This window comes from Sycon ciliatum, chromosome 4 (assembly GCF_964019385.1).
Source record: "Sycon ciliatum chromosome 4, ocSycCili1.1, whole genome shotgun sequence".
Taxonomy (NCBI): Eukaryota; Metazoa; Porifera; class Calcarea; order Leucosolenida; family Sycettidae; genus Sycon; species Sycon ciliatum.
Genome location: NC_088646.1, coordinates 39,888,478 through 39,915,572, shown reverse-complemented (window position 1 = coordinate 39,915,572; position 27,095 = coordinate 39,888,478). Strand labels below are relative to the sequence as shown.

The 27,095-nt window shown below is 48.2% G+C and overlaps 2 protein-coding genes across 2 annotated transcripts; both read right to left on the bottom strand.

Annotated features, from left to right (window-relative positions):
• Positions 1-164: 164 nt before the first annotated feature.
• Positions 165-19,559, bottom strand: LOC135816136 (uncharacterized). Its single transcript, XM_065329516.1, has 14 exons — positions 19,332-19,559; positions 16,724-16,849; positions 15,130-15,193; positions 13,556-13,598; positions 10,561-10,606; positions 9,351-9,541; positions 8,669-8,788; positions 7,827-7,939; positions 5,294-5,370; positions 4,894-4,942; positions 4,477-4,601; positions 2,986-3,067; positions 1,946-2,076; positions 165-1,630 (listed from the first exon to the last, which is right to left on the bottom strand). Exons 1-14 carry the CDS (start codon positions 19,461-19,463, stop codon positions 659-661), a joined length of 2,271 nt encoding a protein of 756 aa, XP_065185588.1. The 5' UTR covers positions 19,464-19,559; the 3' UTR covers positions 165-658.
• A 937-nt stretch (positions 19,560-20,496) lies between these two features.
• Positions 20,497-23,926, bottom strand: LOC135813718 (acyl-coenzyme A thioesterase 9, mitochondrial-like). Its single transcript, XM_065326740.1, has 2 exons — positions 22,574-23,926; positions 20,497-21,409 (listed from the first exon to the last, which is right to left on the bottom strand). Exons 1-2 carry the CDS (start codon positions 23,843-23,845, stop codon positions 21,170-21,172), a joined length of 1,512 nt encoding a protein of 503 aa, XP_065182812.1. The 5' UTR covers positions 23,846-23,926; the 3' UTR covers positions 20,497-21,169.
• Positions 23,927-27,095: the final 3,169 nt, after the last annotated feature.

Here is a 27,095-nt window from a genome sequence, read left to right as displayed (position 1 = left end):
GAACATTGCATAGAGGCTGGACTCAGCATGGCCATATGGGGAAAAAAGACACTGTGCCCAACGATATGCAAACATTACACCTCAAAGCACCCAATTCCCCTGCTGCCACGCAATCCAAAAGAGACCACGCATTTGTGAATAGCCACAACAACACTACAAGAGAATAATGTCAACTGAAATAAATAATTCCCAAATGTTGATCGAGTGTAATGTGTACACGACCAGTGCACATGAATGAGTCCATGAGCGGAACTGGAGAGGTATAGTGTTATTGTTTTCTTTATTAGAATTCGCTAAAACTCACATGTAACGGACAGAACTGTCCAGTGACAAGGGAACGAATGATGAGCGTCATATCACTATGCATCAAAACATCTCGGGGCAAAATGAGGTGGACTAGAAGGAGAGTTCGCACAACGCTAGTACTGAGAGAACGAAGGCGTGGTTGAAGTCTAAGCAAGAAAGCAATCAATCAACACCGGAGATATTTTGTGCACCAAAAACAGAGAGACAGGCAGACAGACAGACAGAGACAGACAGACAGACACAGAGAGAGAGGAGACAGAGACAGAGACAGACAGACAGACAGAGACAGACAGACACAGAGAGAGAGAGGGGGGGGGGTGTTACTGAGTGTCATTCAATGGTGTAGCTGCTGCTACCTCACTTCGCCCTCTTCCGGCTCATCTTCCTCATAAGCATCATCAGCAGCAGCAGCAGCAGCAGTAGCTGCACCCCCATCACTGACGGCAGTGTCAACCCCTCTACAGTCACTGCCAGCACCAACATCTTCAGTTTTCACCAGCAACTTCTTTGCCCTTTCGTCACGTGTCTCTACAGGACCATCAGCTGCCGTTCCTGCATCATCAATACTAAAATCCGATCGAGAGCTGGACCGGGATCGCTTCTTTCGTTTCTTCTTCTTGCGCCGCTTGTGACGTGTGTAGTCATTATCGCTGTCATCCATTTCTTGTTTCACATTAGTTGTTCCCTCCACACCATCGTCAGGACGATGACGATGGTGATGACTTTGCTGGTCAGCTTCCCTCTCATCACCGCGGTCATCATCATCTACATTGCTAGGGCCACGACGCTCGCGTCTTCTTCTACCCAGCTCACTGTCATTAGCATCACTGTCATCGTCATGGTGACGCCCACGCTTACCACGTCGATAGTACTCAGTGCTGTGATCATCATCAGCAGAGTGGTGGTGGTGATGGCGATCGTAACCATGGTGACTTCTAGACGACTGCTTTGAGTGGCGATGATAATCCGAGGCAGATGGTGGTGAGGAGTGTCGAGATGCGGGACGTCGACTTTCCGCTGTTGATCGCTGGCGAGAAGAGTGCTCGCGTCTCTCAAGTGAAGGAGATGACTTGCGCTCTTGACCATGAGCTGAGCTACGCTGATCACCACTGTGGTGATGATGGTGTCTTTGTTGTGAGGGTCTACTACGATCTCCCCTGTCATCACGGTCCTGGTTGGCATGGCGACGGGGAGAGGATGTGGAGCTCTGTGCTGCCTGCTGATTGCGGTGCATGGTGGGCCGTTCATTATCAGACTGATGCGCTTCTTGGCCGTCTTCAGCGACCAGCTCTTTCATACCCACAGCTATCAAGTCACGCATTATCTGCTCAAACACAGCGCAAAATATCAGCAAGAGCAGCAGAAGCAACAGCGGCAGAATACGTGTTACATGTATTCCCAGGTACGGTTTCTAGAGGCGGTGTGCTACATCATGCTATTGCGTATTGGCAAGCAAGTTTTCAATGAAGCTATGTCAGATACGAGAAAGAGAGAGAGAGGAGGAGGAGGAGGAGGAGGAGGAGGAAAGAGAGAGGAATGAAACTGCTACAGGACCGTAATCACATCCAAAAGCAGTCAGAAAGCCGAGGTTGGTAAGTGGTAAGGGATAAGGGGAATAAAGACATGCTGCTCTGCTTACTTCAACTGCGTTACGCTTGGTGATGTGGACATTTTTCGCTCGATACGACTGTCGCCTGCGCTTGTAATCTCGCTCTTGTGCCAACAAGTCTACGAGATCTTGAGCTTTCTGACGATCTTCTTCATCGTACACTGGACAAGACAGCACAGATCGCATCAGAGAGGAAGTGTTTTCGCTAGTACACGTAACAGAAAGGTGAAGAGAGCATTTTTGGTAAACAGTTTCCTCTGAGACAAAATGCGATAATACTCATAAAAAGGACACACTTCAGGCTCATTACAAACATCTTGAAAGTTTTTGTCTTCACAAGTATACTTTCAAGCCTTCTCATCAGGTGAAATACAGGCAAGGGAAAAGGAACAGGAACAGTGGATTAAATACAGTAAGAAGGTGGTAAAACAGCGCAAAAAGAAAGAAAGAAAGAAAGAAGATAGCTAAAGTAAACAGCGAAAATTGCAATAATGACACAAAGGTGCAAATGCGAGAAAACTCAATAAGCGCGACATGTAGTGCGACAACAAGAGACAACCACTGGACATACATGTAACTAACGAGGTTTTGACGACCTACCTAACAGCCTAAGTGTGAATTTGATTTGTTTCTGCTTGCAAAGGTTGGGTTTCCTTGTGTGGATGTATACAGCTTCTGTTCCTTTTCCCTTGCCTGTATTTCACCTGATGAGAAGGCTTGAAAGTATACTTGTGAAGACAAAAACTTTCAAGATGTTTGTAATGAGCCTGAAGTGTGTCCTTTTTATGAGTATTAGAGCATTTTTGCCAGGCTATAAGCACTTTTGTTCATTTGGCTTATGCGAAGACTAGCCAAGCTTGCTTGGTGATGTCAACGCGGACAAGCGTATAATAAAATTAATAATAATAAGCACTATGTGTGTGCGGAAGGATAAGAAGAGGGCGGATGGTCATGCACTCATATGCTTGACAAACGAAAATAAGATGACATCTCGCTTTGCTCATTGTTGCTCAAGTTTCCAAGTTTCTGCCTCTGTTCCTTGGTGGTATCGAACAATGCAATGTACTAACCTTTTGATCCCGGGTGCTCCTCGATAGCAGTGAGCAGATCTTCAGCCGTGAACTCGGCTTGACGCATGGCATCACGAGCGACCTGAGCATATAATACAGCATAATCATGTGTACAAAACAATGACATCATGTGTACTAAACAATGACATCATGTGTACAAAACAATGACATCATGTGTACTAAACAATGCCATCATGTGTACTAAACAGCACTACATTGTGCGTACAATGGCACCATGTGTTCAAACTGCAAAGAATGAAGAATACTGGTATGCGTGCTGGTCCCGTGATTCTTCACACTGTGCACGCATCAGCGCATCAGTACATCAGTGCATCAGAGCTACTACAAGCTTGATTATGGTCTCCAGGATGCTCAGGTGTATGGGGTGGAGTGTGTGAGCAACTTATTCACATGTACATGTATAGTGCTTTAGCAGCCTGTCACTGGGGAACACTTTGCCCACTGCACTGCTATCGCCGATGAGCAGGCCCGGCTGGACGTAGCTGCCAACGGCATTTGGGGTGGTAGATTTGAGCACACTTTCATAGAAGTACGAGTGTTTTACCCTCATGCGTCCTCAAATCGTACCGCCTCACTTGCCTCACTTGCCTCAACCTATGTCCGCCAGGAAAAGGAGAAGTGGCGAAAGTACGAGCAACGGGTTCGGGACATCAAACATGCCTCATTTGTGCCAGCAGTCTTCTCTACTACTGGAGGCATGGGTCCGCACTGCTCTGCCCTCTACAAACGCATGGCCACCTTGACAGCTGAGAAGACCGGCGAGCCGTACAGCGTAGACATGGCCTGGGTCAGGCTTCGCCTCATTGTTGTGCTCTCCTAAGGTCGAGCATCGTGTGTATTTGTGGTGCCCGCAACCTCCGATCCTGCGGTGATGTTTCATCACCTGCCTCTCTCGCAGTAGTAGCAGAGGCAGCCATCCGGCAGCTGCAGAGACATTGTAACACGTCCCCATGACTATTGCCATTGTCTGTTTCAACATTCTCGCGACTCCTTTGCCAAATTCTTTGTTGTCATCAATGTCATGCATAATGTACTTCTTTTGCCCGTATAAGAGGCTTGATACTATTACAAATGACATGATGGCCCTTGATGGGTGACATCCTGGAGAAATCCAGCACAGTGCAGTGCATGGCATGCCTACAGATTGCTGCATTCTCAACACATAGACACAAATAGGGCCGGGCGAGGCAGCTCAGAGCAGAGTGCTTGATGCACGATGCCTGAAGTTACAGCTACACCGCACAGGACCGGTGGAAGCAGTTTGTGATTGGTACGGCCACAACATAGCCTTTCATACAGTTTGTGTATGATATACACTGCAGTAGGAACACATGACCTCCAAAACAGCAGTTAACACACGCCGGTGGCCTAAATGTTGGTCTGGCCAGTGGTCATGGCCTGACAAACTGGACCGGTTCCCCGGGCCTGCAGCAGCATACACACTTGAATAGCACGCCTTGCCAAACTCACCTCCACTGCATGTTCATAGAGTGCCAATCGTTGTGCAGGAGTCAGTAGTGAAGACAGCAAACTACATGGAATGTGCATGTACGGAGCAAGTCTGGCGTGTAGCTCGGATGATCCACCTTGAGCAGCTAGTGTACGTATGTGCATGCATGAGTGGTAGACAGACAGACAGACACACACACGGACAGATAGACACAGACAGACAGACAGACAGACAGACAGACAGACAGACAGACAGACAGACAACGCAACGGTTGAAAGGTAGACCACATAATTGAGTGAGTGTCTCATGTTGCATTCTGCATGTTAGACTGACACACAGTCGACACCTTAGTTCGTTCAAACCAACATACATGTAAAACAAAAATATTCCCAACACATAGGTATGACAATAGTCACATGAAGCAAACATATCCTCACCTGGATTTGGCTGTTGCTTAGTAGCTGCTTCCACCAAGAACACATGGTGCTATTTAGAAGAGAAGAAAAGACAAACAGTGCAGATTAGTAGGTATCAGTGATGCCATACATACCGTCCATAGCAATTAGTGATGTCATACATCGTTTCCGTCGGTGACCGGATGTCTGTGATGTCATACATCGTTTCCGTCGGTGACCGGATTTTTGTGATGTCATACACACAGTCAGTACTCAGTAGGTATCAGTGATGTCATACATACTGTCCGTAGGTATCAGTGATGTCATGCATATTGTCCGTAAGTACAAGCATCAGTGATGTCCTGCATCAAGACAAGAGTACATCAACCAGAGTGTTCACTGTGTTGAGAGTACCAGCAGGTATGAGTGATGGCGTACATACCGTGGCCAGACCCAGCGATGGCGACATTCCTAGCGCAATGAGGAACTTCCACAAGCGAAGGACAAACTCCCGACCAGCTAAGGGGACAGTGGTCATGCACACAGAACACACAACGTAACCACATAATATACTGTACAGGCAGAAAATTCCGTCGGTCAACGATTTCGTCCAACTCCAAAGAAAGGGAGTTCGTCCAGTTGTAAATTTCGTCCATGGATCATAAGAGTGTATTGAAAAGCTGCATAAGTCGACATTAGTCCGGCATTTAATTTAGTGCAAAAGCTCCTTGGACGAAAAAGACGAAATTAAATTCCAGACGAATATTTCTGCTTGTACAGTATGCAGGAAACACAAAGAGAAGAGAAGGAAGCCAATGGCACAATAGAGCCTAAACTCCATTCCACTCACATTGTGACTAAATAGGATACAGCACTTCCCGAGTAGAAGTCGTGTGAATGTAAGTCTTACCCCTTCCTTGGCAGTGAAGATCAGTGACATTGTTACACCCCCCCCCCCCCTTCTGTCATGACGTTGACATGATGCTCAACGTCATGACATTGTTTGCACTGTAGTTTCTTAGTCTTCAGAGTACGCGTACTAGCCAATGTACACGTCATAGTTTGTGTTCTCATTCCCAGTTTGTTTCCGTGACTGCCTGAAGTATGCGCACTTTCCCTCAACCCAACCCAAGCAAGCTACTATAGAACAGTGTGTATACAGGGGCGTGCTCGGCTCCCCTTCCAGGGGGGGGGGGGGGGGGGCACCACTTCCAGACAACAGCAAGTTTCAAAAGGTTGAACCGGTGACATCATCAGATATATGTACATGTGACGTCATTATTACTGTTGCAAAGATTGTGTGTCATCAAGAATGAACACAGTACGAGGTGATTTGGCTTTTTTTAACATGGTTGTAAAATCACGTTTTTTCAGTCACGTCTAGACAAGCTACGTCCAAATGAATTGTTGCAAATGGAAGGGCTATCCTTCATGCCCGTTGTGTCCAAAAATGGGAATGATCCCACTTTGGAAAGTGTCTTGAATCATGTCCTACTTTCATAGTATTCTCGGGATTCAAATAATTGGTGTGTCATTTTTTAACAAATTTGTAAAACTGGGATATTCGGTCGTCAATGTTCTGAAGTTGAAAGATATCACTTCAAGGATTGCTAGTGGATGAAAATTAATTTGTCAAGAGGGGAGTGAACTGCATTGTATGCTGCGAAAGCCGTGTTTTTGTATTTGCAACTAGTGGCTATGGTATACGGAGGAATTGGATAGGTAGCATAGCATCGCAGCCATGTTTTCGTTCTCACAGAGTGTATTCCGTGACCTACTGTTCTTCATTTTTTTTTTTTTTTTTTGGATTTTTATTTATAGTGGTGACTATAACAGACAATTGCCTAATAACAATAGACCCACTCGAGGGAAAGATGCAAAAAGATATGAATAATTAATATAATAGACTACCGGTAACATTACTGTCTTTAGTGATGGCAAGACGGCCTGACGTCGTCCAAAGGCCCTGCGGAAGCAATTCACTGCCCTCCTCGTCCATTCAGGACCTCATTTTACACATTTTACACAAAATGGCAAAGCACCCACCACTAGTTATACCGACGTGGCAGGGAGAATTAAAATATATGCACCAAATTGTCTGGTCAATGTTGATCTACGATAAACTGGCTCTCATTTGCGACCACCCATGTTTCGATACAGCCATCCGGAGCAGAGAAACAGCCAGAAGAAAAGCAAATTTTACACATTTGCTAAAAAATGCCAAATGTTAAAAAAGCCAAATCACCTCGTACAGCATCATATCAATTTTTTCAAAATAAAGGATGAAAACTTTACAAATGTTTAAAAACCAATCCGTCGATAGCACTGTGCCAGGCAGGCCGATGCAAACACATATAATTGCACGGATATAGCTACTTCGAAGTAAGAACAATCGTCACACTAGTTGACGTATCTGGACAGGATTCGGCGAGGAGAGCATCGAAAGAACAGCTTCAGAACCTCATCTTTGTTTACAGGCATGCCATAATTATAGTAGTGGGTATGCAGCAGAGCAAGCCCGCTGCAACGCTCTCCAGTCATGGTGCTCCTCAGGTAAGTCTTCAAAAGCAGCAAGTTGCTGATGTTGCGCTCACAGGAGCACGTGGTTACGGGTAGCTTGGCTAGGCCGGATGAGCAGCTGGTACCAGGCCCCTACTCCCCCTACTGCACTACAACTTACTAGTACAATGTACAAGACACAGGTGCAGGATGTGCTCCCGCGAGGTCGGGCTTTCCGCAATACATTGGTGACTTTTCAAAACCCCGGTCGAAATATTTTGGGGGGTGCACTTGCCCCCTGTGCCCCTCGCCGAGCACGCCCCTGTGTATATAGATGCAAAGGTTAGCATGGGTGCACACACACACACACACACACACACACACACACACACACACACACACACACACACAAACACGCACACACAAGCATAGCGGCACGTTAGCCGCCTTGCTCTTACACACCACTAAGCACTCACATCGGCCAAGCAGTGGCTTGAGCTGCATCAGTGTGCTATCAGCGCTGCAAGATGGCGACTGAAGAAGTGACATGACGACATTCAACAGCTGACTTTCTATGTCCACCACAGTACTGCATGTGAACACACACGCATGCATACACCGCACAGCACAGCACACAGAATATCAAGGAACACAATGACTGAGATGCTCACATCCTGCTTGACTCCTGTGCATGTACGTGTCAGCAAGAGTCCATAAACAAGAGTATGCAACTGTGATCTCTTTTCTATGGGCCAGATGCGTGGCGCGATGCCTTCATTACAACATTCAGCTGCAGTCCGCGCACTGCGGAAAATCAAACACCACACGTTCCCTCTGGTTGGAAATGAACCTTCGTACGGAACTGGAGTTCACGTGCCCAAAGTTTAGACCGCATGGGTACTCGACCGAATCGAGCAACGGGTGAGTCATGCTCCTGTGCAAATGGTGGAAGATGTTGTTGTACACACTGCTACCCTGACCGTGATGACCGGTGCACGGCTTTCGGCAACGTGGATCTTCAGAACACTGCTGTCAGGAGTGACGGTACCAGGCTTGGGTTCTGTACCTGATACTCACCCTGCACTAGTCTACAGCACAGTGTTGGCAGGTCTAGGGCTGCAGAGCACCCGGCAGATCTAGGGCTGCAGAGCACCCGGCATGGCGTACTGGACCCACAGAATCGGATTTCACCAAGCAGCAGTGTACTTTGACAGTGTACTTTGACGCGAGTATGGGACGGCGTTGTGCTTATACTATCACCAACACATAACATGCGGCGGCTGTACTATATAAACAACTACCCACCGGCAAAGCTCACCTCATAAGTGTTGAAGCCGGTATGTTTGACTTGATCCATTTCTCCACCGCACTGTGGTCCAGTGGCTGGATATCAACATGCCAGAATTGATGTGGGATCAGTTGCCATCCAAACACTTTCCTGCAACACACAATGGGCAAGCACAAGTGGACAGGAGACGGGGAAGAGATGAGCTAAAATTAATACAGTCGTCCCTCTTTAATCCAGCACAATTTTCAGCAGCCAGAATGTCTTCTTCATGCCCAGTGCAGCAGTAAATCTGATTTGTTAACCCAGCACCCTCCCTATTGCAGCAGAATTTCCGGAGCACAAATGGTGCCGGACTAAAAACGGACCACCATACAGTCTAATGCACGCAGGGCAGTCAAGGACCGCACCAGATCTCAGCAGACACAAAACGCCATCTTCCCATACTGTAAGTCGACAAATTTTTGGCCCATTCAAATTTCGGCCTCCCAGGGCAAAACCCATTTTGGCCGCATCGAACTTTCGGCCCGTACTGCTCGCCTGGATACGCTGTCACACTGAACCTTGCAAAACAAATTTTTCGGCCGCAACAAATTTTTCAGCCGCAACAAATTTTTCGGGCAAACATGACCAGGCCGAAATTAGCCGAAAATAAATATGCGGCTAACATTTGTTGACTTACAGTAGCTGCTACTTACAGCAGAGGTTCTCTTACCTGAGTGTCTCCATGGGTGATAGTGCTAGACCTGGTGATATCCAGGTCTGTGTGCCCTGCAACGTCGCGTAGTGATCACCACCAGCAACACCAGCACCAGCAGTACCAGCAGCACTGCTCCACACACCACTGCTAGACACACCACTACTAGATACGCCGCTGGTGACATTGCCTGCAGCGCCGCCGGGAGTCTGTCAACAGTGTAGCCAAGCAGACAGACAGACACACACAGACACACAGACACACACAGACACAAACAGACACACACACACATGTACATTCAAGTAGGTATGTGCACACACAAACACACACAACACACACAAACACACACACACACACACACACACACACACTTGTACATTCAAGTAGGCATGTGCACACACAAACACACACTTGGCTCTCCATCCGAGTCCATACAAACACACACACACACACACACACACACACACACACACACACACATACACACACATGCAGGTAGGCACGTGTACGCACAAACGTGTTCAGGGAATCTAGTCTCAATTTAGTCAAAACTAAACCTGTATCAGGGATGGGTGATGAACTGGCATATCAAGCCACTAGGCCACCGTCATCTATGAAGCTACAGTTCCACAGTTGTTCGCTTTGTAATAATTGAAGCCGTAGACATACGAGTAGACACATGTATCAAAGAACGAGATAAACAACTGAAGATCAGCCTCGCTCCAACATCCATACTATGCCTTATATAGAGACATTTCGGTACTTCTTCCCAATCTGTTGCGAGCAATTGACCAGCGGTATTCTCCTCTTACAAGGCCATGGGAACTGCACTATACACTACACTACACTATACTGCATTACACTGCATTGTGCATTGGGCTTGCAGTTGGCTCAGTTGGCAATTCCGGCATATGTCTCTTTCACTGGCCATTTGGCACTCAAATAGTTGCCATGAACACATCCAAGCAAAAAATTGCAACAGGAACGGTCGCTAAAGCCACGTGGTCTTTAGAACCAAGTCCCATAGTGTCTGTGTAGAACTGTCCGTGCATGGAAAAACGGTCGTTGAGAGCAGGTGGTCGCTAAAACCAGAGGTCGCTTACACCAGGTTTTACTGTACCAAAATTCCCTCCTGATGTTCAGGACATTGTCTAGACCCGACCGCAGGTGTCTGAGGCTAATGGAGAGAGCCTTGGGTGGTGGTGGTGGTGGGTGGGGGTCATCGTACCTGATGGGAACGGCTGACTGGCAATGTTGATGTTGAGCCAGTGTTGCTGGAACAAAGTACACAGAAGTTACAAAAACAGGTTTGTGATGTGGACAGACATTTACAACAGACCAAAGTACACAAGGCTCTTTTTGCATAGCATCCATTGGCATTAGCTACTGGCACCTGCCCAGTATGCAAGTACATGTAGCTCATAATACAGCACACAGACACACATGCACAAACACACACACATACACGTACAAACACACCACTTGACCATTTGACGCCCATTGCCGGAGGCGATGATAGCGATGCTACAGCAGAAGCCATTGTTATATCATCCGTATCATGCCGGTCATGATTGTCGGAAGCTATTGTCTGTGTTGTGGTTGACTTCACTCCTTAGTACTATTGACTGGCCTTTCGTACAATACCTATTGATGTCTAGAGACATACTGTCTAGCCTTCCCCTCGTGCGCTTATTGATACACTATCCAGCTGTCCAGTGGCTCTCCTTCCACCGCTCTCTATCTGCTATACTCTTCTTCACACTCTATAAGTTCGTGTCGTCTTTACAATAAAATCAGTTCAGTGACTGACGAGTTCGAGATCACAACATGGTGTCAGAAGCGGCTTGATTACGAATCCAGCCGAGTTGCTTGCAATGTAGTCCTCAAACTGTACTCCTCTTTACCCGTTTTAGCCCTCCCACTCAGGCTCTCTCTAGCAATTCTGGCTCATTGCAGAAACCGTCCGTCTGCCTCATTGCAGAAACCGTCCGTCTGCTTCATTGCAGAAACCATCCGTCCGTCTGCCTCTAAGCAGCCTCCCTGCCTCCGCGTTCCTACCGGTCGCAGCTCCTCGTGTAAGTCTCATTGCAGCTCCTGCATAGTCCTCAGACGACGTCGATGACCTCCTCGTTCGAGAACAACTGATCGTGGCCCTCCCGGCCGATGCCCAAGTCTTCCTCTTCCGTCAAGCGCCTCAGACTGCTACCACAACTGTCGAGCAGGCCGAAACTTACCTGCGAACGGAGAGGACAGAGATGGCGCTCCGCAAGTCTCTCCCGGGTTCACCACCCCTCGCAAACGCGGCGGAAACCTCAGACAACTCGTCGTACTGTTCGACCTCCGACACTCAGTGTAGTGACGATCCATCGAGTCCGTGGTGGTGCAGCTCACCCTCGGCGTGATTGCCCAGCTACAGCCAAAGACTCGCAAGAAACGAACCGTTTGTTACTTGGTCACTTCCGCGTGTGTCAACAGCGCCAACGTGACACAAGTCAGAAATCCGTGGGTGGTGTTACTGTAAGTACCACCACAGCACGAACCAGTCATGCTGTCCGTGAGTGCGATGCTGACATGGACTCTCCATGCAACTCCATGTACTTTCTACATGACTTGTACTAGTATTCGGTACTCGTAGAGTCGCACTGTGATCTCTGCGTCTTGCTCTTTGTGCTCACACTCCTTCCACATAACGCATGGTTGCGCTCTTTCTCTGCTGGCTCTAGTATCAAATGCTCCAGTTCTATCTGGCCTCTTTGCCCTCTGTTTTCACTCTTTGCTTGAAAGGGGAGATGTTATATCATCCGTATCATGCCGGTCATGATTGTCTGAAGTTATTGTCTGAGAGTGGTTGACTTCACTCCTTAGTACTATTGACTGGCCTTTCGTACAATACCTATTGATGTCTAGAGACATACTGTCTAGCCTTCCCCTCGTGCGCTTATTGATACACTACCCAGCTGTCCAGTGGCTCTCCTTCCACCGCTCTCTATCTGCTATACTCTTCTTCACACTCTATAAGTTCGTGTTGTCTTTACAATAAAATCAGTTCAGTGACTGACGAGTTCGAGATCACAACAGCCATAGCAGCTTGTGCTGGGATTGCACCATTCAACAGCTTGCAAGGCTGAAGAATTGACCGCCGCTATTCAGCCTGGTCTACATCACACACCTATGAAGCGGCTTTTTCTGGCCAGTGAATCCCTACTTTTTGGTCTTTTTCATCTTTTTTTCACGCACACACATCACACCACACACTCTGGCATGCACTAGCTGTTGGTAACCACCCAGGAGAATGAAAGAAAAGTCAGGAGGAGTCTGAGAAAGAGAAGAAAGACGTGTGTGACCATAATCGTCGGGAATCGAACCCGCAACCTATCGATTGGAAATCGCTGCACATACCACTGCACCATATGGGACACACACAAACACACACACACACACACACACACAAACACACACACACACACACACACACACACACACTTATAGGCAATTCACACGACAGGCACTTGCACGTTTTACAGGGAGTGACATACGAGAAAAGTGACTGTGTGGATTCACACAGATGCACTCGACGACAGGCACGTTCGCATTTTTGAATGCTTCACCGACCAGTAGCCATGGGTATTTCAAATTTTCAAAACACGCATACAATAACTATCATGCTCTAAAGAGCCGCGTAAAAAAATCAAGTCTTGTTTTGCGCTTTGGTGTAAATGTACTCGTGCACGCCGCGATTATCGTGAAAGTGGGCCCCCTGCTCGCTTGCACTTTTCAGCCACTTTCAGCCACTTTTCTCGTTCACAGGTAAAATACCATAGCAACTTTCGGCGCACGTGGATTTGCCTGTCGTGTGAATACCCTATTACACACACACACACAATATATATATACAGGGGCGTCGGAAGGAGTTTGACATTGGTGCGGCGAAAGTGTGAGAGGGGGGTCCGGGGGTTCTCCGAAAAATTTGAAAATTCGGCCTAAAAGGCCATATTTTAACGCTACAAAATAATATGAGAAATAAGAATATGCATGCTGATGATACACCGCATTGTCGATGTAAAACATGGTACCTGTACAAGAGTCGACAAGCCAACAACAAGGTTGAAATGTAAAAAATAAAATAAAATAAAAACTTCGAAAATTATTGGTGCGGCTTTGGCCACACCTGCTGCACCGGTTCCGACGCCCCTGATATATCACCAAACTACTGCTACAAGTACCTTGCTTGAGCGCTTGTACAGATCCCACTCAGTTGGCCAGCATCTACAGCATATAATCATCAGGTATATCACATCAACAGCTTTCTTGGAGACCAAAACCCAATCACACTCAGGAAAAATACAATCAGTTCAGGCTCCTTGCAAGCAATACTTTCCAAATTTTCCGCAAGCACTTGAGACTCATCAGGTGGAATGCAGACAAAAAAAGAAACCGAATACCAGTAAAGCACAATGAATTTATACAGCAGAGAGGTGACAGAAGCAGCGCAAGGAAAAGTAGCCAGAAACAACGCGGCAACATGTGTAACCTCCTCATACACAGACAGGGATGACAAAAAAGTGAATGTGTGAAGAAACCTAACAAGTGTGCTATGCACAGCGATAGACAACCAATGACAAAAGTAACGAGTTGTTGACGACCTAGCAAACAGCCTAAGTGTGAATTTCATTTGTTTCTGCTTGCGGATGTTAGGTTCCTTAGTGTAAATACATGTACATGTATAAGTAGATGTAAGAGTACTGGCAATAAAGAGTGTGGAAAAAAAGAGAAAAGAAAAGACGGTGAAGTGCGAAAGGCTCAAGTAAGTATGAGCTAACAATAGGAGTGGGTGAAGAGAACTCCTTATTTTGATTTTCTTCTCTTCACTCACCCCTGTTATTAGCTCACACTTACATGAGCCTTTCACACTTCACACTTCACTGTCTCTTCCTTTCTCCGTTTTCCACACTAAATATAAGTAGCTTCCAAAGCATTCAATATCACACCTGCACTTTTCCAGCTCTTTCAACTCCCTCAAACTTATGAATATCGCGCCTTTTTGTCATTCTTTCTAGTATGTGCAGAAACGGAACAGATGTTGTCTGAGGGTTTTCAAGAAATATTCTATTTTTTGAATGCGCGAACTGTTTTTTTATTAGTATGCGCATGAAGTTACGCAGTTTACCATGTTGTTTCTGGCTACTCTTCTTTGCGCTGTTTCTACCATCTATCTAACACACAATCTACAAAGATTACACAGCAATGAAGCAAACAAATCTCTTTCCTCTGTTACTCGGAGTTTCGTGTGGAAACACTCATCAGACAGCGTATGACCAAGACTAACAATCACTAGAATAGATACGGAGGGTCTTGAGAAAAGAGGGCAGAGGTGATGGAGGCACAACATTTCAATAGCGCGAGGAAAAGGAGTAACACACAATCTAGACAGTTGTCTAAGGTCCTCAGGCTGCGTATAGTGCTCTATGTCCAGTGGACAGAGCCAGTAATACAATGATCAAGGCAATAACAGCAGCAGGATTCCATCCCGCGACAGCGCGTCCACTACAGCGCGAGGCATTTCAGCGCGACCACTTCAGCGCAAGGCATTTCGGCGCTGACATGTCCTGCGCTTTAAAATTTAGCGCTGAAATCATTGGCGCTGTCAAGACACGGTGCTGAAATGGCACCGAGCTGAAATGCCTCGTGCTAAGGCGGTCGCGCTGAAGTGCACCGCGCTAACATGGACGCGCTGTCGCGGGAGGTTACCACCAGCAGCAGTGGTAACTAGAAAATCAACACACCTTAACGGACTTACCAACAAAAACCGAAACAACCCTCTGCAGTCCTTGATAGAAATATGCTGGTGAGTAGCTGGAGTTCTGAAAACAAACAAAAGAGAGGCAACAAGTCCAATCCTATTTCGAGAGAAGGACATCACATGTACCGTATTTCCTCGATTAATAGACCCGGTCTTTGTTTTTTTGAAGAGGGTTGGACCCCCGGTCTTTTGTTTGGGCATGGTCCATTATTTGAGCACGGTCCACTATATTTTCATCGGCACATCGCTGTGGAAATGGTTGGTTTTTAACACGTCAAAATCCACCATTTCCAGCGATGTGCCGATGAAAATATAGTGGACAGTATACTGTGGACCGTGCTCAAATAATGAAAGAAAGCACTAGCCACTACAAAAATTGTAGTTGCGCAACCTAAAATCGCGTCCTTTTTTGATCCACCACGTGCTTTCTTAGGCGCCGGTCACACATGCAGGCAGCGACACCGCTTTTGCGGCTGCCTCCAACACGCTGGCAGTGGGCGCTTTTGCGGCTCTTTTCTGCCGGCGGTCACACATGCAAAGGCTTTGGTACGCACGCAGCTTCACGGGTCTCCACAGGTGTCGTAAAACTTTTCTCTGAAAAAGACTGTAGCCTCAAAATTCCTTTCCTGCGCTGGTATGGATCGCAGAAACGCCCAGAATCGCCGACTACGTCGTGACCAGCGACTGCGGAGAGCTATGGAGATTGCCTCAATATTCATGTTGTTCAATTTCTCTTCGTTTGAATCTTGCGGAAGCTCCTTGAGCATCGGTGGACGCCTGAGTCGAGTCCCATGTCGGATGGTTGACCTCGAAATAGAGGGAGAGGAGCAGTTGCTCTTGGTCAGCAGTCCACTTCATGACGAGAGATGAAAAACTAATTTTTCCAAGATCCAAGAGATCCAACAACGACAACGCCGCAAAAGTTGCACTACCGCTTTTGTGTTTCGCCACCAATTTTTTGGTTGTGGCGCTTTTGAGATTGCCGCCGTGGCGCCAGTGGCGCCAGGCGCAGTATCCATGGTGATCAGGGGATATCCCAACTTTTGTGGTGCAGCTTTGGTGGTGTCGCAAAAGCGCCATGCATGTGTGACCGGTGCCTTAGTGCGCATGCACCAAGCGATGAACTCAAATAAGAGACCGGGTCTCTTATTCGGGCATGGTCTACTATTTTTCCGTGAGGCCTCTAGGAGGGTCTACTATTTGAGCATGGTCTATTATTCGAGCATGGTCCATTAATCGAGGAAATACGGTAGATATTCTCATTGATCTCCAGCACATGGATCACGCACAGTTCCACAACTTTTTTTTAATATCAACTTTAATATCATATGCTTCTGGAGCAGAACAACAGCAATAATCCAACACATCTATATCATAACATGAGTAACATAACGGGGTGAGAGCGAAAACAGTTAGACTTGCAGCCAGACAGACTGCGACTGGAATTGAAATTTGAGGCAGAGAGAGGGTGGAGAGAGAGAGAGAGAGAGAGAGAGAGAGAGAGAGAGAGAGAGAGAGAGAGAGACGGAGAGAGAGAGAGAGAGAGAGAGAGAGAGAGAGAGAGAGAGAGAGAGAGAGAGCCTTCTCTTACCCTGACGTCACTAGATGAGCCGCCATAGTGTCGGATGGCGCATTTCTCTTCATGTTTCTCCAGCGAGGCTTTTGTCACAGTGTGGCAGCTATCAACACTGCAGCTAGCCTTGTCCACTGACAAAGCCTGCAGTGCAGCAAGGAGCGAGGAAACAAGCAAACACAATACCACCGTGACCTACTAGAACAATAGCATACAGGAGGAGTATAGATATACTTCAGTACAGTAACATACCGCCAACAGACATAAAGATTTCAAATTTGGACTTCACGGAGAATTTTAAAGTATTAGGAAATTAGAGGCCACATGCCACGTACTGCTCTTTTCTCTCCGAAACTCAACACTTGCAAGCCAGATAAGAAAGAAAGAAAAAATCATCAGTCACACCACCGGGACTGGAACCAGGGACCTTGCTATTCGCGAGTAATGCTCGGTGATGTGACTGATGAATTTTTTCTTTCTTTCATATCTGGCTTGCAAGTGTTGAGTTTCGGAGAGAAAAGTGCAGTACGTGGCATGTGGCCTCTAATTTCCTAAGACATAAAGATCTTCACTTTATAGCAGACGTACTCTGCTGAGCCTGCTATGTTCTAAGCTCTGTCAATGACATTGAGCACTCTCTGTAGCTCGGGGATCGACGGATTTGTAGCCGAAGTACTGTATATAGCACAAGGTCAGACTGGAAATGGATACGCAGGATCCTCAACCAGTAAAAGAGAAACTGTCCAACTCTGGCATGATTCATTCATTCTTACGTTGAACAAGAAAGCCTCCAGAAAGCCGCTTTCAAAATGTCGATATACCGTAAAAGTCCGTAAATAAGTACCTGCCCGAAAGAAATACCCCCTTCATTCTTTTGGCTCTGTCTGTTGAAGTCAAGTCAAGCCCGATAAACATACTGCCCGAAATAAGTACCGGTATGGTGCGCACATGCAGCACGTAGCATGTACATCGACATGAAAATGACTTCTCCACTACACACAAGTCGGGTCCGAAAGTTAGTTCGTGCCCGAAAGTCAGTACCCGCCCGAAAGTTAGTACGGGTGTGGTCACTAAATTCGAAAGTAAATACGTACTTATTTACGGACTTTTACGGTAGCTGGTTCCATTGATCGCGTTTCTAAAAGAGTATCCAATACCCAGGGTACAGTCAGACTGGGGTTCTACTGTACAGCAAAACCTGTAAGTAAAGACCACCGTGACTAGCGACCAGCCTGGTACTATAGACCACCGTGACTAGCGACCAGCCTGGTACTATAGACCACTTCGCCAGGCATGGACGGTCTCACATTCATATTATGGTTGTGCGGTGCAAACCTCTAAGTAAGGACCACCTGCCACTAAAGACCGCTTTCTCTGGCCCCAAGGGGTGGTCATGAGTAACAGGTTCTACTGTACCTACATGTAGTTGACTTTGTAGAGATTGTAACAAGCAGCACTGCCAAGATGTCGTACTGAAGACTACATGCAATAGAGAGGTACTGTACAGAGGTACATCACCAGTATAATTATCCTCCACCAGATGCACTCAAATCCCCTGAATTTTGACAGTGCCAGCACGCAGCACTACTTCTGGGATGAGGGTGGAAAAGCACAGTAGCAGTGTCGTTGTTTCTTGATGCATACACCTGGTGGTGAACATGCGTTAGCTTTGCTTTCAATCCCGTACTCCTATGTCCCATTACATCAACAAATAGCGCGGGCCGAACTTAACTATTTTAGCAATACAAGCTGCTGGGGACATTAAAACTTGTACCCTTACGCCACAGTAGACTTGACGGACCCACTGTGGAACAAAACGACACTGGAAAGCTCTCTCTCCCTCCCCCCACCCACCCTCTCTCTCTCTCTCTCTCTCTCTCTATCTCTCTGACAGGGCCTTACAAATTATTTCCAGAGTTACGGCGTGATCAACAGGGCGAATCCGGAGTAAGTGTACTTGGAGTGCAATCCGACTACACCGGCCCCCACACCGGGAGTGGTTGAAGTGGAAATGGCCTTCGATTTTTAGACAGCTTTCCGACGCAGGATCTTTTCGTGCTTGCCACATATTTTATATGCTATTGCTGTGGAAGTGCGCTTTCTTTCGGTCTCCAAAGAACAATCAGCAACGTTGAGTGAGAAAGAACAGGCGCAGGCGCAGGCCCAAGTGGAGGATGGCTCTGACGCCGAGGTGGAAGTAGTAGAGAGGAAAGCCGGCTTTTCATGGAGCAAGAAGCTCACTATTGATCTTATTTCGGCTCGACCATCGCAAGATGAACAATTCTCCGATGGTGCTATCAAGAAGAAAGAGCATCTGGATAAAGTGAGAAGAAATTACAAAAAATCGTTTTGAAAGTACCCGTACTTGCGGAGAGCCCTTAAAACTTAAATACATTGTGGTCATGATAGCATCACAGTTCTGTAATTGAGAATTCACTCAAACATCCACTTCCTGATCTTGAATACCTGCCTCATAGTTGAAAATTCACAGTTCACCAGAAAACAATTCAGGTCAGGCCCACCATCGGTGCATCGGGCAACGCACTGAGAACGTCCAGTCAGTGGGTGTTTGAATGAATTCAATTTGCTACCTACATGTACAGGCTGTGCCAGTTCATTGTCTTACTTTGCATGATTCTTTGCTCCATCCCAGGCTTTTCAATACCTCCGTGTACTTGTTCTGGCACACCATGTAGATGGACTGCAGTTCCTCGACCTTTTTCATTCGCTCGCGAATGACATATTCGCTTAGTGACATGGCTACACGACAAAGAAGTATTCCTATGTAAGTACATAATGCACAAACCAGTTACAGCTACAACTAAAGTTAGTTATTTTCTGAAGTCTGAAGGGAAAGAAATGATTCGAAAAGGACCAGAAATGGGCGATGCAGCGCCCCCAAGGCGACATGTGCACGAGATCGAGAATCACTTCATTCACTGACTTTAGCCAGTGCAGGCTGTCGTAATAAAACGACTCATCCGTGTTCCTTTCCCGTGCATGGTACATGTGACTTGTCAGTTGTCACTTGGTTGAACCGCCGTCACGTGCGCCAAGCACCAGAGAAAAAGGGGTAAAAAGTCAGGGAGTCAGCTCAGGGGGAGTCAGGGCCCAGGGCAGGAGGGGAATGTTAGGGGAGGGGGCTTCTCTTCTATCCGGAGTTGCACATTCTTGGCGGCTTTTGAAGTTATGTACTCTTGATGATACCCAGTCGAAGAGTAAAATTTTCGACTTGGTATCATCAAGAGTAAGACCTAAGTTCCGAAGCTTATTTCTAAAATAAGCTTCGGAATTACTTAGGTATGTACTCTTGATGATGCGTGTGTCAGTAGTTGATCGCGAGACCGTAGCACAAAACACCCGTACCCTTACAACCTGGCCCAGACCCTGGATAACAATAAGCTGTTCAGGCCATCACGGCACCAGGGTTGGATTTGAATCATTTCGCCTGGCAGCACTGCATCTAACAAGAGTGTACAATGCCATGTCAGGCCCGGTGGAACCGGTCCGGTTTGTCACGTCATGGCCGGACCAGCTTTTAGATCACCAACATGATTGTGTTTACTGCTGAGGAGATCATGCATATACCCAATATAATTATGTCATACACAGAGTATGAAAGGCTAGGGTATGGCCAAGAGAACATACCCCCCCCCCCCCCCCGTCTTGGTATGGCCGAACCAATCAAAAACTAAAAACTACTTCCGCCTGTCCTGCATGTACATGACCACCCTTGAAGCTGATGAGTTACAACCTGTAAAAGAACTTACTCTCCTTGGCATAACATCACATCAAGAAAACACAACCGTACTCTTGATTGATCATATACAGCAGAGAAGATTCAAGAACGGGCTATAGCTTTGTTGCAGATTTATTATTGATCAGAAAGCACCTAATAAGAATGCGCAGCTAAGGAGTGAAGAGTGAGCAAGTGAAGGAGAGTGCCCAGAGGGTACACTGCTCCATTGAAGCCGCAGGGAGGCGTTCAGACAGAGAGGAGAGAGTGCGGGTGTACATGTATATAGCAGAACGCGTATGCCCTAAGGCCAAGAGGACAAACTATAACCTAGAATAGGTCTACAACACAAAGCCTGAGCAAAACTCTCAGCAAAGAACAGTGACATCAAAATATGTCGTGAAGTTTCTTGCTGAAAGATACAAAATAATTTGAAATAGATAAAATAAAATTGAACACGCTCAAGGAGTTATTGTCAAGTCTCGTCGGTCCTAAAAAAAGGTACAAAATAGTTGAAAATACTTGAAGTAGATCAATAAAATAGAAACCGGTATGTGGGCATGCGAGCACAAACTGCCACCAGGTATGTCATAACTCAACGGCTGAGCACTCTTGGTTCAATCATATCCAGCACTGTTAGTATGCTGAAGCACCGACTAGTGTCACACGTTTCCACTCATGGGTCAAAGTTACTGATAAGCCAGTGTTTTGATTTCTGTTTATAGATGTTACAGTTTGGATACTAATGGTCGCTGATGATTGTTGGCAGGACCGGCCCTGTAGCTGTTGAGCCTGTGCATGGCCTTGTCGTAACAGCGCTTGCCGTGGATGTGACGCATGGCCTCCGAGTACGTCTTCGGAAGGATCCTCAGTGGCTCCTTCTCCAGGCTGGCGAAGGTGAAGTGGAAGACATTAGTGGTCTGCCGCGCTCCACTGACGTGGCCAAACTTCTCGGCGTGCACGGAAACCTGCAGGAATGACCGAATAAGCCAATAGGCAATGCAAGTGTGGCTAGAGCACAGAGAAATTGTGCTTTTGTAATGCAGTTCAAATCAGTGAGACGGTGCCGATTAGTGCTTATACCCGCTGTAGATACTACAGTGCTGCTCAATGAAATCCAGTCGCGTCACTCAAGTACGCGCTGGGCGTTGCGCAGTACATTGGGCTGCGAAATGATGCAAGGCGCAAACTTGCATGAAGCGACTGGATTTCAGTGAGCCTACACTCTTTCATCAATTCTTGCAACAAAAACACAACAACAGTGAGTCATGTAAATCATGCCCCCCTCGTAATTGTTGTTTCAGAAGCAAACGTCGCAACAAGCGGGGTTCTGTACTGGACTAGTGGCATGTCCAGTGCTATAGAAGCACCACCCACCCTCTGACTGGGCACCAGACATGCACAAACTGGGGATGGTGATGGTGCTGAGAGGAGATACGGCAGAACATTCTGCAGTCTAAGGAGTGTGAAATGGCTGGTGCACAACACGTGTGTGTGGGGGGGGGGGGGTACAGTGTGTGTGTATTTGTGTCTGCTCTCGCCGGTTCCGGCTAGTCTCGCATCTGGAGCGCCATCAGATGGTGTGATCCTTCTCTCTCTCTCTCTCTCTCTCTCTCTCTCTCTCTCTCTCTCTCTCTCTCTCTCTCTCTCTCTCTCTCTCTCTCTCTCTCTCTGCTGCCCCTCCGGGGCCCACGTGATCCTACAGTACTGTTGGGCGCCGAAGAACTGGGTGGGGGGTCAGGGTTGTAGCCTAGCCCGTTCTTATTCGATGGTACAGTCTTACATGTACATTTATGCAGAGTTATACATCTGAGTGTATATTATTATAGTGCACTAGTACATTACGGTTTCCGTTCTTATCTGCAAAAAAATTCAGCCTAGACGGTTCTTAAAAATTGGTGAAATTCTAGCCTGGCCGTTCTTCGGCGCCCAACAGTATTGTAGTGGTAGTGGCTCTACAGGACAGGACAGGTGTGTGTCACTGTGTCACTGTGTGTGTGTGTGTGTGTGTCACTGTGTCACTGTGTGTGTGTGTCACTGTGTCACTGTGTGTGTGTGTGTCACTGTGTCACTGTGTGTGTGTGTGCGTGCGTGCGTGTGTGTGTGTGCCAGTACTATCTAGCAGTGCATACCTGCAAATACGGTCCTTCGGTGAAGACAATCTGAGCCTTGAATTCCAACATATCTCCAATCTCCACTGGCACTTGAAAGAAAGTATCATCCATAGCAATGAACTGAGGCAAGGACTGTGTGAAAACACTCACTGATGCCCAGGCAAGTTCGAACGCCTGCCGCATCAGATATCCACCAAACACCTTGTTGTGAATATTGCGATGCTGCGGATGACAGAGTCGTACCGAGGACATGCGTGTGTCGGACATCCACACGGAACCCTCCGGCAGCCGTGGATCATCCTGAAGCGACGCCGAGGAGGAATCGACGGTTTGCAGGAAGAGCTCGTGAACTGTTTTCCGTTCGTCCTCATTTGGAGGGTGCCGGGTTAGCGACTCTTTGGCCATTTTCTGGCGCGCCGCTTTTCGTTTCTCGCCTTGCTGGAACATGTCGATTTCCTCTGGTGTACGGAGCTGGAGGAAGTTGATTTGGGCAGCTTCGTTCGTTGTCGGATCGCGGCCCACCATTACCAGTGTAGCCTCGGCCAAACGCTTCCACTGCCGAATGTCGTTGCTAGACTGTTCAGCGTAGGACACGGCGTGATCGGCTGTGTTCGCACTGGCAGTGCAAGTATTCGCTGTGTTCTCCGCTGTGGACGTACAGTCAGCGCTACCGTCCTCTTGGTCGATGAAAATAGTCACTTCCATGGAGCTTGTGCCGACCCAGGATACCATTCCGGTCAGGCGAATGTCCCGCTCCAGTGAGATCTTCTCGCGGATGTCCAGTCGGTCAACCAACGCCGTAACGATGAGGAGATGCTTGGCATCATCTAGATTCCCATGTTGCGAGCAGTGCATGTACGCCGAGTAGGCAGCGATAATGTCCATGTCTTCTAGCAGCAGCCCTGCACGCACACCACCCATAATGTTCATGTAGGCTATGCGACGTTCTGCACTCGTCCCCAGTGGAATGTATCCAACAACTTTGCTATCCTCAACAGTGTGTGGTTCAATGTCAGGCTGAAATGGGGCAGCTGTTTCACGTTTCTCAGCAGCTGCTGCCACCGCATCAGCCCATCGATCTTTGCACCAGGGCAGTTCAACAGTACGATGGTCGACACCCAGGAACGAATTCCACATGTGCTCACGAATTTCCTTGATATCAGAACCACCAGCCATCCGAGTCCATGTCTGCGCCTGCTGAGAACATGCTGATGATGCAGTGCTGCTACAGGTCCGCATCATCGCCGGCAGAGGCAATCTACTTGAGAAACGACACCACATTTCGGACATGGAGAGGAACCAATTAGGTGCCGTCACCTACTATACTGGCTCAACACTTCAGGACTTCGTGACAATCCTTTTCAAAATACCGTGAATACTGTACCTCCAGATTTTCGAATGTTCAGTCTACAAAGCACTTGTTCACGTCATACGAATATACAGTGACTGTAGTCTGTAGTCTTTACAGTCAGTGGTGTGATATGATGTGCATGTGGTGGCCTGTCTGGAAGCAAAACCGCATTGTAAACCGCATTGTGCATGCATGACATCTTTAGTTCACGTGAAGTTTGGCATAATAGGCTATGCCAAACTTCACGTGAACTAAAGATGTCATCAAGAGTACATAACCCGGGTTATGTACTCTTGATGTCATGCATGCACAATGCGGTTTACAATGCGGTTTTGCTTCCAGACAGGGCACCACATGCACATCATAATCACACCACTGACTGTAAAGACTACAGACTACAGTCACTGTATATTCGTATGACGTGAACAAGTGCTTTGTAGACTGAACATTCAAAAATCTGGAGGTACAGTATTCACCTATGCCATACAATAGGTGCCAAACTTTACCGTTTACGTTTGACAGGGAGTCCCCTCCCATCCCATAGGTTTGTACCGAGGTTTTGTGATTTTTCCCGAATAAACTTATAAAGCTTTGACATGAAGACAAAGTATGTTGACGTAGGTACGCGTTTCTCGAGCTCTGTAGTCTTCAATGGATTTTCCAACTCCAACGTGCCTCTCCTGCAAACCAGCCGATGCAGAGTGCCACTTGTTGCCGGTGCAACGGCAACGGCACCTGTGTTCGGTGCGATTGCACGAAAGAGGGTCGGAAGTGTCGGAATTGTATCCCCTCGAAGAAGAACAAATGCCGAAACGGCTCCCCGACATCCCAACCGTCTAGTCTTCTCAACCGTCGTCGACGACTACAGCTACCGTACCCGTAGGAACTGCACGAAACTCTGTTCGTGATACGGTAACGGACCACACTGTCAGCAGGACGTCGACAAGCTCCGACAACAGAGCAACCGCAGTTTCCGATACGACACTAGACTCCGTACCCGTACCAAATGTCTCGAATGTGCACAAGCCAGTAGTCACCGAGAGTGCAGCCGCAGTACTCACCACCACCCTACTTGCAGAGTGCAGAGACGGTCGTCACGGACCACCTCGCACAGCCCGGTCGAGCTCGCCTCCCGGTGCCAGTACCGTAAAGTACCGTTGATCCGCCCCCACGCCATGTCGCTTCCCAGCTGGGTTTTCGGCAGGGGGCGGGAATTAGATCAAGGCTGTCAAGTGCAGTACGATCTACAACAACGTAGAGGATCAGACTCAAAGTGCTAAATTGTGCACATTTTGATCCTGGATTGGCAAGTATTGTGTACAGCAGTGCATGCGTCGGTTCAACATCGTATTTCGTTGTATACGGCGAAGTCGCTTCACAAGGAGAAAATCGACAGGGGACGGGAATTAGAGAGGGGGCGGATCAACGGTACTTTACGGTACTAGCAGTAGCACTGTAGTACCCGTACAGGTGCCGAACTCGCCTGACACCAATGGCAGTGCTGATGTCGAACCTGCCAGCCAAGCGCCTGAGCCAGCGGACGCGGAGCGTGCCACCGTGACCGTAGTGGACCTAGTTGACCTACCAGCGAGTGGGGACGTAGATCCACACGATGTCCGACTGCTAGCCACACTCAACATGTCCCAAGCAACAATGGACGTCGCTGATCCTGTTATCCCGGACCTGCCACCCCATCCTCCCCTGCGGGACCCCACACTCGGAATGGGAGATCTGGACGGTCCCACATTTCCAACCGGATATCCGAGGCGTACGAGAAGGTAGTTCATTTTATCCCAAACCTGTTGGACGTACCAATGGGCAGCACGGGCCGAACCTTTATCCGTATGCTGAGTTCACACTTCCACGCCTTTGGTAACAACTCCTCAGGTGCAGCTGACTACGCCCTGAAAACGGCGATGGTAATGCAGCAGTTGCTCCTTCAGAAACCTGGCGGGACCGTAGCGGCAGCAGCTCACAAGGTTTGCATCGAGCGCCGCATTGCCTCGTGGGATTCCGGAGACGTACAGGTGCTACTCCAAGAATCCGTGACTATCCAAGACCAGATCGTCAAGGCCCGCAGGCGAAACGCACGGCACGAGGGACACACGGTCGACCCGGCACGCAGATTTGCGTCTGACATTGAGCGTGGCAGGCTCTCGGCAGCCACTCATCAACTCTCCCCCGACATGGGTGGTGGAGTTCTCGATCTTGACGACACCATTGGAGAAACGACCGTGCTTGATGTGCTGCGCAGTAAGCACCCACAGGGCGAGGCAGTCACAGCAGCGGCTCTCCTCCCAGGGCAACCCCCAGCACAGCCCCACCCAGTGCTCTTCACCAAGCTGGACAGGACCGCTGTGCGCCAAGCTGCACTGCATACCACCGGTTCTGCAGGGCCGTCTGGGATGGACGCAGATGGCTGGAGGCGTATGTGCACAGCGTTTGGGGACATTTCAGACGACCTATGTGATGCTCTCGCCAGCTGTGCCCGGCGAATCGCCACTCAGTACGTCAACCCAGCATCGATGGAAGCCTACACGGCGTGCCGGCTTATCCCTCTAGATAAGAAACCGGATGTGCGCCCAATAGGCATCGGCGAAACCGTCCGTCGTATCATCGGCAAGGCTATTCTGAGCGTGGCGGGGGTTCTGTTCGTGAGGCGACAGGGTCACTGCAGATGTGCGGAGGCCAGGAATGTGGCATTGAGGCGGCCATTCACGCCATGCACGACACGTTCCATGAAGAAGACGTTGACGCTGTGCTAATGGCGGATGCATCCAATGCGTTCAATCGCCTTAACAGAGAAGCATGTATGCGCAACGTAGCGCACCTCTGCCCAGCCATCACACCCGCTATTGTAAACTGCTACCGTCAGCCGGCCCGCCTATTCGTGGACGGGGAGTGCCTCCTATCGCGAGAAGGCACAACGCAGGGAGATCCTCTTGCTATGCCGATGTACGCTTTGGGGGTACTCCCCCTGGTGCGCAGAGTGGCAACCCCAGGAACACGCCAGAGCTGGTATGCGGATGACTCGTCCGCGGGTGGCGGGCTCAACCCTCTCCGCCAGTGGTGGGACCGACTCGTCGGGGATGGGCCGGCATTCGGGTATTTCATTAACCCCAGCAAGTCCGTCCTCATCGTCAAGCGGGACAAGCTAGAGGCAGCCGAGACCATCTTTGCCGGCACGGG